This window comes from Sesamum indicum, linkage group LG10 (genome assembly GCF_026168435.1).
Source record: "Sesamum indicum cultivar Baizhima isolate 11 linkage group LG10, ASM2616843v1, whole genome shotgun sequence".
Classification (NCBI taxonomy): Eukaryota; Viridiplantae; Streptophyta; class Magnoliopsida; order Lamiales; family Pedaliaceae; genus Sesamum; species Sesamum indicum.
In genome coordinates, this window is record NC_142666.1 from 16,374,224 (window position 1) to 16,393,302 (window position 19,079).

General features: G+C 31.1%; 2 protein-coding genes across 2 annotated transcripts; one reads left to right on the forward strand and one right to left on the reverse strand.

Moving 5' to 3' along the window:
• Positions 1-12: 12 nt before the first annotated feature.
• On the forward strand, positions 13-7,441 carry LOC105171947 (large ribosomal subunit protein uL18). Its single transcript, XM_011093224.3, has 9 exons — positions 13-152; positions 3,283-3,352; positions 3,454-3,545; positions 3,783-3,909; positions 4,095-4,174; positions 4,261-4,377; positions 6,221-6,355; positions 6,473-6,642; positions 7,088-7,441. Exons 1-9 carry the CDS (start codon positions 99-101, stop codon positions 7,200-7,202), a joined length of 960 nt encoding a protein of 319 aa, XP_011091526.1. The 5' UTR covers positions 13-98; the 3' UTR covers positions 7,203-7,441.
• Positions 7,442-9,757: 2,316 nt separating this feature from the next.
• LOC105171945 (1-aminocyclopropane-1-carboxylate synthase) lies at positions 9,758-15,105 on the reverse strand. The gene is made up of 4 exons (XM_011093223.3): positions 14,879-15,105; positions 14,650-14,781; positions 14,423-14,583; positions 9,758-10,658 (listed from the first exon to the last, which is right to left on the reverse strand). Exons 1-4 carry the CDS (start codon positions 15,041-15,043, stop codon positions 9,773-9,775), a joined length of 1,344 nt encoding a protein of 447 aa, XP_011091525.1. The 5' UTR covers positions 15,044-15,105; the 3' UTR covers positions 9,758-9,772.
• Positions 15,106-19,079: the final 3,974 nt, after the last annotated feature.

A 19,079-nucleotide genomic window follows, 5' to 3' on the forward strand; every position in this document is an offset into this window, starting at 1 on the left:
TTTCCAGCACAAACCATACATCCTGAAGGGTGTTTTCGTAATTTGATGCAGCGCCAATTCAGTTTCTAGGGTTTATTTATATGTGTTCCTCTGTCTGAATGTCACTTTCTCTCTCTTGGGTTGGACGCGGATTCAGTCTCGCTTGGACAATGGTGAGTGCCCTGATAACGGTTTTATAAATTTTGTCTATTTCTATGAAATTGTGTTTCTTTTTCTTTTCGGTTGTATCATTATGATCCGTAATGTTCTTGTGTGTTTGGCTTTGGAGCTTTGCTATTCATACTGTTGGTTGCCTACGTAGAAAATGTTGTAAGCTAGTGGAATTTTGTTTAGATTAGTATTTGTTTATGCGTTGTTTTTTTGTTTTTTGTTTTTGGTTGAGTAGTCAATCTTTATTTTTCTGAAAGTAGTACATTGCATTTAACACTGAAATTAAGAAAAAATAAGCAAAACTGAAGGAGATTTTTGGAAACATTTTGTGTGCAGCTTTTTAGTTGAAAGAATTTAATCACTGAAGTTGTTTTTGAAAGAATCGTCTTCATTTGGAAGCTAGTTTAGTTTGTACGGATAGGAAGTCTAATTTGGTTGTGTTTGGTTATAATCTGTTGCTTTATCATAATCCAATGGAAAAAAACGCATTGGATTTTGATGTTTGCTTGTCTTGTTTGATTTGCATTTGGAGGAAGTAATAACTGTGGGTAGGGGCGTTGACGAGTTCGAGCCGAGCTTGACCATTTTGGTTGGCTTGAGCTTGAGATTTTATTTTTCATGGCTCCATCTTGACGAGCTCTTATGGTTTGAGCTCGAGCTCGAATGACAGATAATGAGCTCGAGCTCAGCAAAGTTTAGTTCGACCCCACCGTACACAGTCTCCCCTTCACATCCCAAATTAGTTCATAGCCATTATCATTTCTTGAAGCACCAAACCAACCCAGAAAATCCAAAAGACTCGAACAACACAAAAAAAAAAATAAAGAACCATTTTCTCCTCATAGGTGCAGCCCACTGTGAGACAGACTATGAGATGTAATGGCAAACCTGTTTGAGCTTCTTGCTTGGCCGGCACAACAACAATCGCCTTCCTCGTTGCTGGTGGTAGATGGATTGGAGCTTGCAATTGTTGGTTTAAGGCCAGGGTTTTGCATTTTAGGATTTAGATTTGGGAATTGGAGAGAAAACAAAAAAAGTGATACTGATTGGGGAGAAAGAAAAAAGATACGAGTTGGAAGAAACGAGAAAGAAAAGAGAAGACACTCTTTCAAGGGAAATCGGGATGAAATCCTTCAACCGGTGGCAATGGAGCTCTGCCTTGGCAACCATCCAAGCTCTGTCTCTCCTCCTTCAAAGTGGAATCATCATCCAAGAAAAGCCAGATTCTGATAGTGGTGGCAATGGTAGTGTAAAAATTGGGGAAAAAGAAAAGACGGGGATGAGAAAGAAGAAGGAAGGGGACAGTGAAGGACTGAAGGTGAATATTGAGGAAAGTGAAAAGGCAGTGCAAAAATTGGATTGTATATTTTTTTTAATAAAATTATATTAAATATATAATATTAAAGATTATTATATTAATTATAAAAATATTAAACATAAGGTACAAATTGTCAAAATACTTGCATATAATTTTGTATAGTTATTAATATTAATTAAAAAAATAAACATAAATTATTTTTTAAAAGTTGTTGATCTTATTATATACAAAAAAAAAGAGAAGAATTTCTTAAATCAAACTACAAAATAGTGATTGATCTCATTATGTATATAGTAAAATAAGCTTAATACTTCACAGCGGATTCTCTTTCTGAGTCTGAGCTATAATCTTCTTCTAACCGTACTTCCCGAGGGGATAACACTTTGGTTCTTTTTTTAAAAAAAGCAAGAAGATTGGCTTCATTTGCCATCGGAAGAAGGTCATGTTGGAAAGCAAGCATGTGCAAGAACCAATCAGGATCCGCGGGACCTGAGGTTTTCCTGGATGGATTGACCTACAACTGATTGACTCAGGCCCTTTCTCACTGACATTTTCCTTCATTCGGAGAAGTCATCAAGAATAGAACCAGTGTAAAGTCGTATGCAATAAAAATAATTAAAATTGTTCAACCATCATCATTGTTATTAGCATCATTATGATCTTTAGATTAATTCATGGAATTATCTAAATTTGACATAAATTTACAAGTAACAAAATAGATCGTATACTATGTATCTTGATATAAATATAAAACTCACAAATAGATTGTTGATTAAGCAGCTTGTTCTCATTATATACAAAAACAATAAAAAATTAAGAGACGAATTTTTTAAACCAAGGTACAAAATAGTAATTGATCTCATTGTATATATAATAAAATTACAATAAAAATAAGTAAAATTATTCAATCATCATTATTATTATTATTATTATTATGATCTTTAGATTAATTCATGAGAATCACCAAATTTGGACATAAATTTATAAGTATAAAATAGATTGCATACTACTTGTCTTGATATAAATATAAAACTCACAAAAAAGATATAAAAAATTATAAGTTAATTGTTAGGACTTGTCAATTTAAAAAAGTATAAGATAAAATTTATATTTGTCATATTAAATAATTATTTAAAAAAATATTAAAACTTACTATATTGTTGATTAAGCTTGTTTTTGTATAAAGATTAAAAAATATATAAATAAAAGTACCATAGATTATTATTATCTACAATTAAAATGTATGATACTGATTAATTATTATAATATATGGTCAATTTTGAGTATAAAATTGATAAAGCACTGAATATGGAAATTAACTATATAAAAATTTTAAAAATAAAAAAATATATAAAAAAATTAAAAAAAATTGGAAAAAGCTTGCGAGCTTATGAACAGAGAACATTGAGCTTGAGCTCAAAATCTAGCTGGCTCGACTTGTCTGCCACCCTTAACTGTGGGTATTATCATTGATTTATTTTGAGGAAATAATAGGTGCAGAACTATATTGTTTTAGCATTATAAGCTCAACTTTGATTCTTATATAATGGTTTCTTCTGTAACTTTGTTTTCAGTTGTCTCCAAAGAAACACCTTTGCTGTTATACTTTAAGTATTAATTCTTTGGTGGATTGCAGTTTGTGTTTCATATCCTTGTATGGTATATTGATTAATGTAGCCCCATGCATGCCTGTGTTTGTGTCATGTGCCGGTTATAGGTTTCAATACTTAACCATAGGCCGTTTTTGTTTCTACTCATATTACTTATAAATCGATTTTGTATTTACTAGTTGTGAGGAATTCTGTTCTTTTCAGGCCTTTGTCAAAGCACAGAAGACAAAGGCATACTTCAAGAGGTTTCAGGTCAAATTCAAGAGAAGGAGAGGTAGTGTTCCTCAGTTTATTGTCCATTTCATGAACTCAATTATTTTGTCTTTTGATGTGATGATTTATGGTAATTCATTGTGTTCTTCTATCATTATCCAGCTGGGAAGACCGATTATAGGGCTAGGATTCGCCTAATTAACCAGGACAAGAACAAGTACAACACTCCTAAATATCGATTTGTTGTGCGATTTGTATCCTTAATACTTGTTAATGCCTATTTTTATTGCTTTTCTTGGCGATTGCTTCTTTATCTATGCCAAGCAAAATATTGTGCAAAACTATGGTCATTAATTGCTGTTCTATCTCTATTAACAATAAGTTCTATCTGTTTGGATCATACTGTAGATGAAAGCATCCTAACTATTTGAAGAAGATCAAGTGCTATTACTATGTTACTATTTGAGATGCGAACCTTAATCTTGTTATAGACCAACAAGGATATTATTGCACAAATTTTATCTGCTACTATTGCTGGAGATGTGGTTTTAGCTGCAGCATATGCTCATGAGTTGCCTCGCTATGGACTTGAAGTTGGTCTGACAAATTATGCTGCAGGTGACTTTTCAACCCACCTCCCAAATATATATAAATATATATGTACATGTGTATATATATATATATAAACAGAAAATGAAAAACAATAGGAAACTACCTCCTTCCACTTTGTGCTGATGTTACTACGAGGGTCTCATACCAGGAGGTTTTGCAAGGGTGGGTATTAATGACATTTCCTTGACCAGCTTACTGTACTGGGCTTCTTCTCGCTCGCCGTGTCTTGAAAACACTTGAGATGGATGATGAGTATCAAGGAAATCTGGAGGTATAATAGATGCAAGTTACTGCATTTATCATTTTAGCAGTTGTTGGTAATCTCTTGGCATGAATTTACTGGGATCTCCATGTTAGGCTACTGGAGAGGATTACTCAGTTGAACCAGCTGATAGCCGAAGGCCATTCCGAGCTTTACTTGATGTTGGTCTTCTTAGAACAACAACAGGGAATCGTGTTTTTGGTGCTCTGAAGGTATTTAACCATCAAGTTGTTGTTTTGCATGTTTTTTTACATACCTTGGCAAGGTCTGTTTTTTTACAACAGGGAATTATGTCTTCTGGAAGAGGATATATTCTACAATCTTGCCATATATTTTTGGCAATGCTTTTGTACACTTTTTCACCTGTAGCATCAAAATTTATGGTTGATATTCTCAGAGCTTTTAATTTTGAGTGATGGCCTATGTACTATTCTATTGAGGTTTAGAGAATTTAGTAATCAAGTGGTCAACAAGCTCTTGAAACATTTGGGTTTTACATTTGATGTATGAATGATGCATACAGCTGAGATGATAAGGGGACTTCTACTATATTTTCCCTTTGAAATATGTTTTTACATGATTCGGGATATTGCCGAACTTAGAGAGGTCAATGCTTAGAAATGCGGTTAGCTATATTGCATAGTTGTTAAAAGTGCAAAAAAGCGCTCGCCATGGCGCTGGGGTTCACCATGGCGGCGGAAAGGCGCACCTTCTGCAAGCTTCGAAAGAAAACAGTGGTGGAGGGTGGCGAAGGGCGCGCTGGTGCTAGGGTTCCGGCAGCGGCGTAGGCTTATAACTAGGGTTTTAGAGAGCTCTTCTCTCTCTCTTTCTTTTTTCCATTTGAAAGGAGAAAAGGAAAAAAAAAAGGAAAAAAGAAAAGAAAAAAGGAATTATAAATTTAAAAGACAGAAGCATAAAAGTGTAGGGTTTTCTAAACCTTCTAACTTATTTTTATAAAGAAAGTAATTGATAAATATAAAAGAAAAATAGAAAAGAATTTTTTTATGATATAATGATAAATATAATTTCTAGTATTTATATTTAATAACTTGTATAGTACTGATGTTAAAGATATTATTGTATGAATATATAATTTATATATGCAAATGTGTATCGAGCTTTAGAAAGGCGCGCCCCTCGCCGTGCGCTATGGCTCCAGGGCACCTTTCAGCTGTGACGCGTTGTGCACTTTTAACAACTATGCTATGTGGAGAGATGAACTTGGGGGTTGTTTCTGCCACAGAAAACTTCACTTATAGGTACTTCTATGTCTTCATTGCTGCTAATTCTCCACTATTTTTGTGGTTCACTACCATATTGTTTCTTTTCGAAATTTCCATTTGTAACGGGATTTCATTTCTTAGTTTAGCAGAGTTAACCTCCTATGCATTTTAATTTATTGTTTAATCCATGATGATCCTAAATTTATGTCTGGCTTAAAATTGGCAATGTGCTATATTCTAAGAAGGGATAATTACACTGGGCTCTCCTGAGGTTTGGTGTAATTACAAGTAGAGTCCTGTGGTTTGGAAAATTACATCTAGTACTCTCGTGGTTTACTTCTATTAAACAAATAAGTCCTACCATTAGTCAAAATTAAATGTAGTTTAGTCAGAAAAGATTTGTTTGACTTGCAATAAATCAGAAAGGTATTGATTTTTATCCATTTTTTTTATTAATATCAACAAATTTGGTGAATTGTGACTAACAGAGGGACCTATTTGTTATGTGTAACCAAAGCTTAGGGGTTCTAGATGTAATTTTCAAAATCACATGGGTCAGGGGAGGAATGGTGTAATTATCCCTTCCAAGAATCATATTCTGTAGGAGCTGTTTCCTTGCATTCCCTGCCAAAATTCGCGAATGTCTTATTATGGCTGTAAATGACCTGCGTTGATGTTAGTAAGGCCATCTAAATTATTTGGCAAACTAGTTCCTTCTTGCATTATCCATTCAAATTATTTTGGATTTCTAGTTATTTGAAACATCCTGTCGCAAGTATTTGCAAGCTGCATATGTGTATGTTGAGTGTACTGTTCTGGCTTCTAATTTTAGGGGGCACTAGATGGTGGGTTAGATATTCCTCACAGTGACAAGAGGTTTGCTGGATTCTCAAAGGACTCTAAACAGCTTGACGCTGAGGTTCACAGGAAGTACATTTATGGGGGCCATGTTGCATCATATATGACGGTAATACTCATATCTCCGGAGTCTTGCCTTGTAGTTATGAAGGATATTTGCTGCGAAAAAGAAGTTATGGTTTGACTTGGTCTTTGCTAACTCTCCATTTTTGCATAATTCTTTTAGAATCTGATGGAAGATGAACCAGAGAAGTATCAATCACACTTCAGTAAGTATGTCAAGAAAGGACTTGAGGCAGACAACCTTGAGGAACTGTATAAGAAAGTCCATGCCGCCATCCGTGCAGACCCAACTGCTAAGAAATCCGAAAAGCAGCCGCCCAAGGAGCATAAGAGGTGAGGAAACTGTCCAGTTCCTTGTAAAAGTTGAAATAGTCATCCTTTTATTTGGTAGGTTTAGGGTGTAGCTTCGACACGATATGGTAGTTATACTTACTCCTAGCCTGAGATATAATTCTATGGAGGCGAAACACCTTGCATCTTGCAGAATCACACAAGCATTCATGTATGATGGATTTCACGTGAATCCATCCCATGGATAATTTTGTTCCAATACTTCAAGTCTCATGTGGATTCCATGTGAATCCATTTCTCAAATTGATTGATTGTGATTGTAGCAGGACCTTCTAAGCAGCCTAGTCTGTCTGGCATGAACCATAGAATGGGTGTTGTCCTAGAAAATGAGAAGTCTCACAAACTCAAGCATTGTGCACATAAATTGGGTGATTATTCTGGATTCTTTTGCCAGTTTTAATCATTTTTCATTTGTTTGATGCCTTAGGTACAACTTGAAGAAGCTTACGTATGAAGAGAGGAAGGCCAAATTGATCGAACGATTAAATGCTCTTAACGCTGCTGCTGGTGCTGATGAAGACGATGATGAGGATGACGAGTGATTGTCTCAGGGGTACGGCACTGCAAAGTTCTTCTCTATTGAGATACATACTGCTTCCTGCACTCCCAGCGACAACTATTATTGTTAATGTTGGGAGTTCCTGTCCCCCCATTTCACCATTTTTGTAGTTTGGGTTGCTGATTTAGTTAGACAAGTGATTGAATCTTCATTTTCATGGCAAAATCCAATTATATTATCAGATAGCCACAAGGACCTCCCTTGAGGCTTTAGATTTTAGCAGATGCGGAAATGTTTTATCATCATTCTCCTCACTCGTTGCTTTTTCCTACACACACGCGCGCGCGCACACACACACATAGAAGAAATTCTAAACGAACAAATATTGTATGTATTAATTTCCATTTATTAAAATCTACCTAAAGAAACTAAATTTGTGCAAGTCAAGATTGCAAACTGCTACTTAACACCAAGCTCTTCGATGCAGCATTAAACCTTCGAGGAGCTCCGTCTTGCTAAAATATCTACCTGATGTACAATCATCTTCCTAAAGAAAATGCAGCCAGACATACTGTTTACACAAATTTTGTGTTTGCAAAAATGAATTACAAGATAAGAAATAATATGGACAAATGAGATTTATTAATTGAAATATGAGGGGTTAAAAATCTCTGAATTCAAAGTAATCCCTTGATTCTTCTTTTCAAAAGCACGATCTTTGATTTCGACAACTTCGAAGGTAGAACTTGAAAGTTTGATCTCCTTCAATGTCGTCTTGGATCTTCAATAACTTTTATCTAGGGTTTTTTTTACTTATTCTCGAATTGAACGCTGGAATTTGGGAATATTTGATTTGGATTTGAATATTTCTTGATAGATTTGATTCTTTGATCTTCCACCAAGTTGAATTTGTATATTTGACAACGTTAATTCTAGGGTCTTTCGATTTTTTCTCGAATCAAATGTTGATTTTGAGTGATTTTTGCGACAAACTCCTTGACTTTTCTTTGAACGCTGTGGATTTCTTGTGATTTTTATTTGAGAGGATTTAGGAATTCTTGAATGCTCTCTTGCTTCTGTATTCAATTGTTTCTTCAATTCTATGTGTTATTAGTTGTGTCTGTTGAGTGGTGAAACACTCCTATTTATGGTTGTAGGGTGGAAGACTTTGCCATATTTATTTGATGATGTGGCGTGATATGATTGACCCTTTATGATTTGTTTCTTTAATCATAAAATATGATATAAAATTACCAAAATATTGATATTTGCTTTCTTTGTTGGCAAAAAAAAAATTTAAATTGCCTTGAATATTTCATTTGCATACATCACAATATTTAATTTTATCCATCAATTAATATTTTATTTTTAAAATAATTCAAATTGATGAAAAAATGTATTGCACATATCAATATATAATTGGTAAATTTTGCATGCCTACACATACCATTCAAATAGGTAAAATTATACTTTTGGTCCAACAGTTTAGGGGGTCGACACATTTAGTCCCATGCTTCCCTCCAAAAGCGAATCTCTATATTCTTCCATGACAGGACAAGGTTGCTTTGGTTCGTAGCGCAATCAAGAGATATTGGGCATTCTACAAAAAACATTTTGCAATTGATTTACCAAAAAAGAAGTTTTAAATCTATTGGATTTTTTTTCGTCTTTTTTGTTTAAGATAAAAATAGGTTTTGAATCTGTAGCACAATTCATATATTCGAAAGAAATTCCAAATTTTATTCAATAGATGTATCTAGGGAGAATTCGCTTTGAAGCGACTATTCTCTAGATACACACGTCGATATATTTTACAATTGAATCAAATTAAAAATCTTGCTACTGGATACGTGCGCACACACGTTACGTGTACCATTACTTTTTTTGTAAAAAACATCACTTGGGACCAAATGTATCACAAATTCTCAATTTTGGGACTAACTATGCAATATAAAAAAAAGTGGGACTAAATGTGTTGACTCCTCTAACCTATGGGGCCATGTGTAATTTTGCCGTTTCCTAACTAATTAAACAGTTCCTAGAAATTGGGAATTTTTAATTTTTCGACCAAATTAAGATTAATTACTAGATCAAATTGCCATTTTTTATTAATTATAATTATTTATTACAAATTTCGAATTGACCCAATTTGAAACTGTCATCACCCTTATGTTGGTGGACCAAAGGCATCTAAAAATAGGGGACTTTTAAACATTCTGACCAAAGTAAGATTTCGTGGGCCAAAACCACCCTCACATTTGTGGACCAAAATTTCATTTTTGCTATTTTTTATTATAGTAAGTTAATTTTTTCCGGAATTATTTATTTTTCCTGATTCCGATGTTCAGAACAAGTATCTATTTATACAGTGAACCGATAGTTTATCATGATAGCAAAGTTAAATCCATAAAAATTGCTTTCCAAACACAAAAGATCTTAATCCAAAAGGGTACAAAACGATTGGGAAAAGAGAATAAATGAATACACAAAGTTGAAAAAATTAAAACAATGAGAGCAAATCATAGGCCAAGAGGAGGAGTTTCCATTAGTCTATCATCACAATTTTATTTTTGCATGTCTGCTTCAGATAGTCGATCGTCGCCCTCGCTCACTTCATTTTCCGTTGCACGTATTGCTGATGAAGTTATGGCCGTTCAAAGTTTCACTGGCAAATATTTGAATTCTTTCAAGAGCAACCTGCAATGTCTCGTCATCCATACTTGCAAAGCTAATTCTAAACCAGCCGGGCTCGGTGCAGTGAAACGTTGATCCTGGCAACACATTCAGCTTATAAACATTGACTATCGTCTTCCACAAGCTCGTTTCAGCTTCAAATGTAGCCTCTTTCAGCAGGTTCCTCAAGTCCATCCAACAATACACCGCACTATTGCTTTCCAAGCATTTGATGCCAGCTTTTTCCAGTCCTTTTATGAAGGTGTCGTGCCTCCTCCCCAGCCTGGCCGCGCTCTCTGACAAGAACTCGTCAATGAATTCTTCGTCAGACAGCATTGAGGCTATGAAGTACTGCGTTTGGGACGACACTAAGCACACCATCGACATTTTGCGACAGAGATTCATGACCGTGTCGTTGTATGAGTACACTATGCCGACTCTGAACCCTGAAAGCCCCAAGTCTTTAGCCAAACCGTAGAGTAGGTGAATTAGATTGCGATTGCATTCCACCTCTTCAATTATCTCCGAGACGCTTACGAATTCTGGGGAGCGGAAGACGGTGGCGGCGTACACTTCGTCGCATAGAAAGTGGATTTGCTTGTCATTGATGAAGGTGACGAGGGTTCTCAGTGTGTCTCTATCCACAGTGGTGCCTAATGGGTTTGAAGGGTTTGTAATGACGAGACCATTCACTCTGATGTTTGATTTTCGGGCATTATCATATGCCTCTTCTAGGGCTTCTCGTGTAACCTGGAAATTGTTTGAACTTTCGCACACAACTGGGAATAGTTGCACACCAGTCCTCCATTTCAAGAACCTATCAAATCTGTCGACAATCCAATGCCAAAATATGATTATTTGATACATTTTGGTTAGAATTTAGATGAAAAATACTAATTTTAGTATAAATATATATAAATTTTAATTTTACTCGTCATAATTCAATGTTTTGTATAAATTATTCGACATATGGTTAGTTTTTTTTTTTTAGTCCATCAATGACTATTTTTTATGGAATGATAATAATGCGATAATAATATTTTATTACGATTATACATTGAATTTATCTATATTACATTTATCCATCTAGAAGTATAAAAATATTATTAAGGTATTTGTATCAATAAATTATATGGAATATTGAATGAGGTTAAAATTGAAAACTTAAGTAAATTTTTATTGACTTTAGCATTTTCAATTTAAACCCTAAGATTAGGGGTGGTAGACGAGTCAAGCCGGCTCGCGAACTTCGCGAGCCAGCTCGATTTTGAGCTCGAGCTCAATTCTCTCTGTTCACCAGCTCAGGAGCTGACTCGCGAGCTTTTTCTATTTATATATTTTTATAAAATTTTTATATATTTAATTTCAAAATCAATACTTTATCAATTTTATACTAAAAATTGACCATATATTATAATTATTAATCAATATCATATATTTTATTTTGAATAATAATAAATTGCGGTACTTTTATTTATACGTTTAATGTTTATACAAAAATAAATTTAATTAACAACTTAGTAAATTATAATATTTTTTATAATTAAAATTATTATTTAATATGAAACATATAAAACTTTATGTTATATTTTAATATATATTTGTAGTGTGTTATATTTTTTTTAAATTGACAAGTAATTCACTTATGATTTTTTTTTTATCTATTTCTGAATTTTATATTTATATCAAGATACATACTATGTATTATGCAATCTATTTTATTACTTATAAATTTATGTCGAAATTTAGTGATTCCTATGAATTAATCTAAAAAATAATGATAATAATAATAATAATAATGGTTGAATAATTTTAATTATTTTAATTATTATTTTATTATATATATATATAATAAGATCAAAAAGTTTAATCAACAATTACGATATTTTAAAATTTGGACACTCAATTCATACCAAATTTAAATATATATAAGACTATATCCATTACATTATATCAGACGGTATAATTTAAAACCACATGGTTTAATTCAACGATACACCGATTACTCTTATGTTTCGAGTACGATATCTCGATATTCATATGTCCAATAAGTCTAAAACTTACCAAATGATTTTTCTGTAAGTTTGATCATATCTAACGGTTTGATGTGAATTTTGGTAGCCCAATTAACCCATATTGTTCAACAATGTAAGATAATAGTGAACATATATTAAGCTCAACTATAAAATATTTTTATGTATTTCAATTGCATTATTCCAGATAATGGATACATTTATATAATTTTAAATTGTTCATTATGATATTTTTGGTATATTTTACTAATTATATTACTACTAAACTAATCAGTAGTTTATATTTATAACGATAAATTAAAATTTCATACTGCATTTTGGTATATTTATAACATAGTATACATTATGCAATCTATTTTATTACTTATAAATTTATGTAAAAAATTGGTGATTCTCATGATTTAATATAATAATAATAATAATAATAATAATAATAATAATAATAATAATAATAATAATAATAATAAATCAGCTTGAGCTCGAACTTGTCAGGTCGAGCTTGAGTTCATCATATAGGAGTCGAGCTCGAGCTCAAGCTCGAACTGTTTGAGCTCAAGCCAAAAAACTCAAAATCGAGCTCGAGGTCGAGTTCATCAAAAAATGTCGAGCTCGACTCGTTTACACCCCTACCTAAGATAAGGAATACAATTGCAAATAGAGAATTTTTAGAGGGTGATGCAATTTTAATTTTTTTTATGAAAAGGGTCTAAGTGTAATTATCCCGATATATTATATACAAATTACAAAGATATATAATTTTTTTAATAACAATATATAAAAAAATATGCAATATTAAAATATAAAATATATAAATTTTTATTAATACATATGTAAAGATATATGAACAGGTATAGAATATAAAAGTATAAATACATTCTAATTATATACAATATAAAAAATAATATAATACATACAAGAACATCGGAGGTCTGGCTGCATGGGCTTGGCTCAGGGATGGGTGGGGTTCGGAAGTAGAAGATATGGGCTGGGGTTGCTGGTGAGATAGATATATGTATCTGTATATATATATATATTATTTAATATTAATTCCTATATATAATAGATATAAAAATAGAATTATGTGTGTGTGTGTATATATGTATTATAAAACTAGATTTAAGTACATATTTTATATACCCGGCACATGACATTTTATTACATGTTTTTCATTATTTTTAGTTTTTATTATATATATCAATATATTTATATATACATTTTACTAAATGTCAAATTGGACCGATTGATTTCGGTCAAATAACATATGAATTATTGATTTGTCGATCAAGAAGTGGGTGTTAAAATATACTAATAGCTCATCAGGTCTTACTCAATTAATGAAATTGAAATTTTATGACTCTAAAGTCATGAGTTTGAATTCAATCAATTTACGGGATACTATTTTATTTTTATTAGTAGGTGTTGTTTTATTTTAATACTAAGTGTTGATTATATATAGTTATAGGATATTGATGATTTAATGTTTATGATTTTATAGTTCTCGGTAGTTGTTGTATATAAAAAAATAAAAGAATAGTTCATCGATTTCACTTCAAAAAAAAAAAAAAAAAAAAGAATACCTGCAATGAATAAAACCCCCTTAACTAAATTTTTATGTCTTAAAATCCATCAAAATAATTTTTCATTCCAAAAATCCATTATTGTCATTCAAAAAATAAAAAATCCAGTCATTAAATTTTACTTTATGTTTGAACAAGGTCACCCTTAATTTCCTAAATTATAAATTTTTATTTATTGATATTCAAATTTAAAATTAACTTTTTAACTATATTAATTTATTTATAGTAAAAAATTTATAAAACTTAATTTTTGGACTTTGAATTTTAAACATCTTTTAGTTTATTTATTTTTTAAAAATGATGATTATTAATATAATTATTCTCCAAAATATTCAAAGAAATAGATTTTCTTCGATTTTTTTTTTTCATGTAGTTAAAATCGACTATGGTTTTCTGTTTTATCATGGATGGTTTTTAATTTAATAAAATTAAAACTTTGGAGGATAAGTATTGCGTTGGATATTCTGGAGAACCAATTATTTAAGTCAAGTTAATATTAATTTTAATTGAATTATTTAAATGGAAAGATAAAAAAGATATTATTTATAATTATTTTATTTTATTTGTCGGAGTTCCAAAAGGATATTTATCAATCATACTATATGTATATCATATATTTGTTATGTCATTGATCAGTCTTTTTGAATTATAGACAAAAAACATAACATGTATATCATACATAATTATTTTAGATTTGGCTAAACCTGATATTAAATAGAATTTTCACTACAAAAAATGCAATATTTGACTATAGCTAGCTAGTTGCCATGATTAGAAACAAAATAGTAGCAGCAAATAGTCATTGACTATGATAATGCAACGGTTGTTCGATGTGAGAACAAAATAACCGTAGCAAATAGTCAATAAAATTTATTTACCATGATTTTTAATTTACAACTATTAAAATTATAGCCAATAGTCATTTTTTTTTTTCCAAGATTTCCCAAAATGGAGAATGATCAAAAGATATTTGAACCTACCCAGGGTACCAAGGTGAGGGTACCAAAAATGCATCACCAGGATCAGCCAAGCAGAACATTACCATCTCCATAGCTCCTCTGACTCCTCCCGCCATTACTATTCGATCCGGATCGAAATTCACCTTTCCACCTCTCACTTTCTTCATAATCTTGGCCACAGCCTGCACCATTCACACATTATTTCATTATTACAAACACCACATGAACTCATAATTATAACTTCTTACATCTCTAAATTCAGGCAAGCCATGAAAGTCTTGGAAGGCTGCAATGTTCTTGAACTCATCAGCTCCTTCAGGGCTGCATACTGATGCTCCCGGATTTTTCTTGATCCATTCTGCAATCAATTCGTAAGAAAGCTGCAAACAACCAAAATTCATCAATATGATCGATTTAATTGGATTTGTATATAATTAATTTTAAAAAAAGAAAATGGGGCCGGGGAAATTAATGAACCTTGTTTTCAGCAACAGCCATTTGTATAATCCCATTAGGGTTTTTGGTGGGATGGAAGGGATCACTATCATAAACTTGCTTCACACTAAAATAAGGAGAGTTTTCACCATGATAGGTGTTGGCTATCTTGGACAAAACTTGGCTGTTTTCATACCTAAATTCCATTGTTGCCTCCCTAGCTAGTGTCTGTGTGTCTGTGTGTGTGAAGTTTTTTGATCAATGGTGTGCATGGAAAAGAATGAAGAGTGGATATTTATAAAGAAAATTGGGGAATGGAACTATATAATATGTGCATATGGCTAGTATGGACTCAAATGTCAACTTGTATTAATTCTAATATATATACATATCTTGGGTTGATGTATTACACTACAAAAAAAAAAAAAGGGTGGAATTTGGCACGGATCAGACAATCGTTCCAAAACTCATTTTATATTGAAACGGGTATTGGAATACGTTACAAACGAAATTTGGTAGATGACGTCATGATCTCCATTTTTTATGGGTTATATTTTTTAGAGCGGCCAAATAGTGCCAACATGTGTTCAAAATTAACAGTTACAAAGGTCGTTCCATCCTAGTAACGGTAAATGGTTGGAATTATATTTGAAATACGTTATCGGAATTAGGGACGATCTTGCAACGACCTTCTTATATGTGTGACAATTGATGTCCAAAATATGACAATTAGTAAATGTATTCCAAAATGAGGTATAATTTGGAATGGTTTGAGTATGCACATAAGCAATTATGCAAAAATTCGTTCCTAATTATGAGTTTACTTAAGACGGAATATGTTACAATTACCGTTCCAAAATCTAGTACAAGTTGGAAGGGTTGTGTTGTTTTATTAATATTGTATTACTACAATTGTTCCAAATAAAGTACAATGACTATAAGTCAGCAGTCAAAATAGTCATTCCTAAATTCGGTCCAATGGCCGTCTCAAAATGTAAAATAACAGCTAACTTTTAACATCTATACATGTGTTTCAGTACCCGTTCCAAAGATCGTTCCAAAGTTTCCTATGACGTGGCATGCCAACCATCAGACGGAGGAGGGATCCATATGCCATCCGTCTGATGTAGAGGATTGGATAATATTTTATAATAATATATATTTTTTAAATTATTGTTTATTACATTTTATAATTTCATATTTATTCAATTAATTAAATTGATAAATATATTAATTAAAAAGTAATTAAAATAATTTAATTATATATTAAATTTTATTGAAATTTATAAATTAAATTATTTATTAAAATTTATTACATATATATAATTATTTATTATATTTTTATATAATTTATTTTATATGACATAATTTATACAAATTTTATTATAAAATAAAAAATTAGGAATAGTTTTAGTAATTGTAAAAAATGTTACAAATCTAAATAAATAGTTTCTAATGCCATTGCTAAAACTATTTTTAATACGTGTTCCAAATTAAGGATGATCGTTCCTAAAATCATTGCTAATACGGTTTTAAGTACGTGTTCCTAAATAAGAACAATTGTTCCTAACACTATTGCAAAAACAGTTTTAAGAACGTGTTCCTAAATATTAATTATGTGTCAGGGCAATTGCTAGTAATTTTATATGATTGATTATATATTTCAATTAATTGTTAAATAATATGGTAAGTTATGTTGGGACAAAATAAATAAATATCCTCTATTTTTTATAAAATTACAGATATACCATTCCTTAAGGTTATAATTATAATTATACGTACATATATTTTATTCAATGGTAAAAATTTATACAAACACCTTTTAAAGTATATTACACTAATATCCCCTTAGGGCTTAGGGAGAGTAGTTGTAAGGATTAAATGCACTTTTTTTTCTATATCTTTTGTATTTTAGCATTTCAGTCTTTTACCTTTTTAGGGTAGCAAATAACTCCTGCAACTTTTTAATTTTTTGTAATTTTGATCATTTAGTCGCTGTACTTTGTAAATTTTGTCGGAAAAAGGCATATACCTCTCACATATTTTTTTTCATTTGTTCCCATTGGTCAATTTAATGGACTAAAGTGGCAAAAAAGTAAAAGTGACAGAACCTATTTGCTACCTTAGAAGGATAAAGTGCCAAAAAGTTAAAATGCAAAAAATACAGAATCAAAATTTGCTTTTATATTGATAGAAATTGACCAATGAAAACAAAAACCTCAAATTAAAAAAGCATGTGGGGGGCACACATTTTTTTCTAACCACAATTGCAAACTTCGACAATTGAAGGATCAAAATTGCTAAAGGTTAACAAATTACAAGACCTATTTACTACCATAAAAATTAGATAAAGGATTGAAACACCAATATACAAAAGATACAGAACGAAAAATGCACTGCAATTTTGCAAATTAAGGACAAAAAGTATTTAAATTTTTCAACCTGACCTCAAGAAATGTCATCAGTGTAATTCATCCGAAATAGTATTTTAATGTAATTAATATGTAATAAATAGTATTATTTATGTAATTAATATGTATTATTTAATGTAATTATTTTGTATAAAAAGCTATTTAGAACATGACAGTAATAAAAGTAAGGAAATTTGCTGCCCCCCCCCCCCCCACACACACATATACATATATATATATATGTATATATCACATGCAAGGTTGCAAGAACTCCCAATTGTTTTGTTGCCCACATTCTGCATTTGCTACCTATTTTAGTTGGGATTCTTTGATGGGAATTGATATGTTGTACATACATATCTATTTGTTATGTGGTTGTATCATTACAGGTTGAGCAGTCATTTCTGCGTAACATAGTAAAAATATTAGAGCAACCATTTCTAAAGATTTTGACACCTTTGCCTGATTAGTTCTTGTTCAATAGTGAATACAGTTAGCTGGTTTTGAATTAATTAATTGCATCATTTATTGGAAATAAAATACAATTTTGATCGTGTAACTTTAGAATTACATTTTTAGTCACTTGAATTTCAATTTTGTAATCGAGAATATTATATATATATATATATTAAAAGAATAGCACATTTAGTCTAATTTCTATAAGAAAATATCAATTTCGTCGGAAAAAGAGGATTTTTACTTGTCAATCATATGCTTTTTCAGCGAAATCAATATTTTTTTTGGCGAAAACCGAATTGAGATTGGAGTAGATCAAAAGTGCCACCCCACTATATTATTGGACATAAAATGCATTTTTCTTCATTTATTAATAAATTAAGAAGGTTTTTCGCTAAATCTATTGTAAAAGATTTTAGGATTAATTACACTTACACCCTTTCTGAAAGTTCACTGTCTACACCGCATCTCTTTTGTTAGGATTTGGATGAAAAATACTGACATTAGCAAAAAATTGCATATTTTTCTAATTTTACCCTCATTTAATATTTTCATGTAAAAATTTTGTACTTATATGATTAAATTATATATATGTTTTGCTTAATCAGCATTTTTCTTTCAAACCCTGGCTAATAAAAGGGGGTGTAAATAAAAAATCTTCGGAGAGGGTGTAAGTGTAAGTTTAAAACTTCTTTGGGAAAAATGTATTTTAGTATTTTTAGAGGGGGTTTAAATGTAATTAATTCAAGATTTTATAAGTTCATGCGTCTTATAAGAGATTTTTAGAGTTTATAAGATGTCAAATCTTATTTTAAAATATATTTTAAAGTATTTGAATAAAATAAGATTATGGTTATAATACGTCAGTATTATAAGATATTTAAAACTTTAAAAGATGTCGAAAAATATTTGGAAAAATTCTAAGAAAAGAATTATAGCACCAAAAAATAAGATAGTAGGACGTCTGGTTTGGAAAAAATCTAAACCTTTGCAAAACAAACATCCGAAAAAGTTATAAAATTTCTTTCCAACTTTGCATAAAAAAGTGTCCCAAAGTAATATTTATTTTTATACCCAATATTTTTATTAAAAATATTACTTAATGTATGCTTAATTTAGATTATCTTGACAATTATGATAAATTGACTGAGAAATGTCCTTTCAACAATATGTTATTTGGTAAACTTGAAATAACTGTTTATTAACCGTGGTTAAAAATAAAATAACAGTAGCAAATAGTCATTGACCACAACCATGCAACGGTTGCTGGCCGTGGTATTTGCGATGGTAATTAAAATATTTGCCATGGCTAAAAACAATGACAAATATTTTTACCATAGCTCTTAGCCATGTCAAATAACTTTTTCTTGGTGAAA

Coding starts and splice junctions, on each gene's coding strand:
- LOC105171945 (XM_011093223.3), bottom strand. CDS start 15,043: ATGGAATTTAGGTATGAAAACAGCCAAGTTTTGTCCAAGATAGCCAAC. Junction 14,782..14,878: donor TGGCTGTTGCTGAAAACAAG/GTTCATTAATTT, acceptor GGTTGTTTGCAG/CTTTCTTACGAATTGATTGC. Junction 10,659..14,422: donor CCCTCACCTTGGTACCCTGG/GTAGGTTCAAAT, acceptor GATTGTCGACAG/ATTTGATAGGTTCTTGAAAT.
- LOC105171947 (XM_011093224.3), top strand. CDS start 99: ATGTCACTTTCTCTCTCTTGGGTTGGACGCGGATTCAGTCTCGCTTGG. Junction 4,378..6,220: donor GTGTTTTTGGTGCTCTGAAG/GTATTTAACCAT, acceptor TTCTAATTTTAG/GGGGCACTAGATGGTGGGTT. Junction 6,356..6,472: donor ATGTTGCATCATATATGACG/GTAATACTCATA, acceptor TAATTCTTTTAG/AATCTGATGGAAGATGAACC.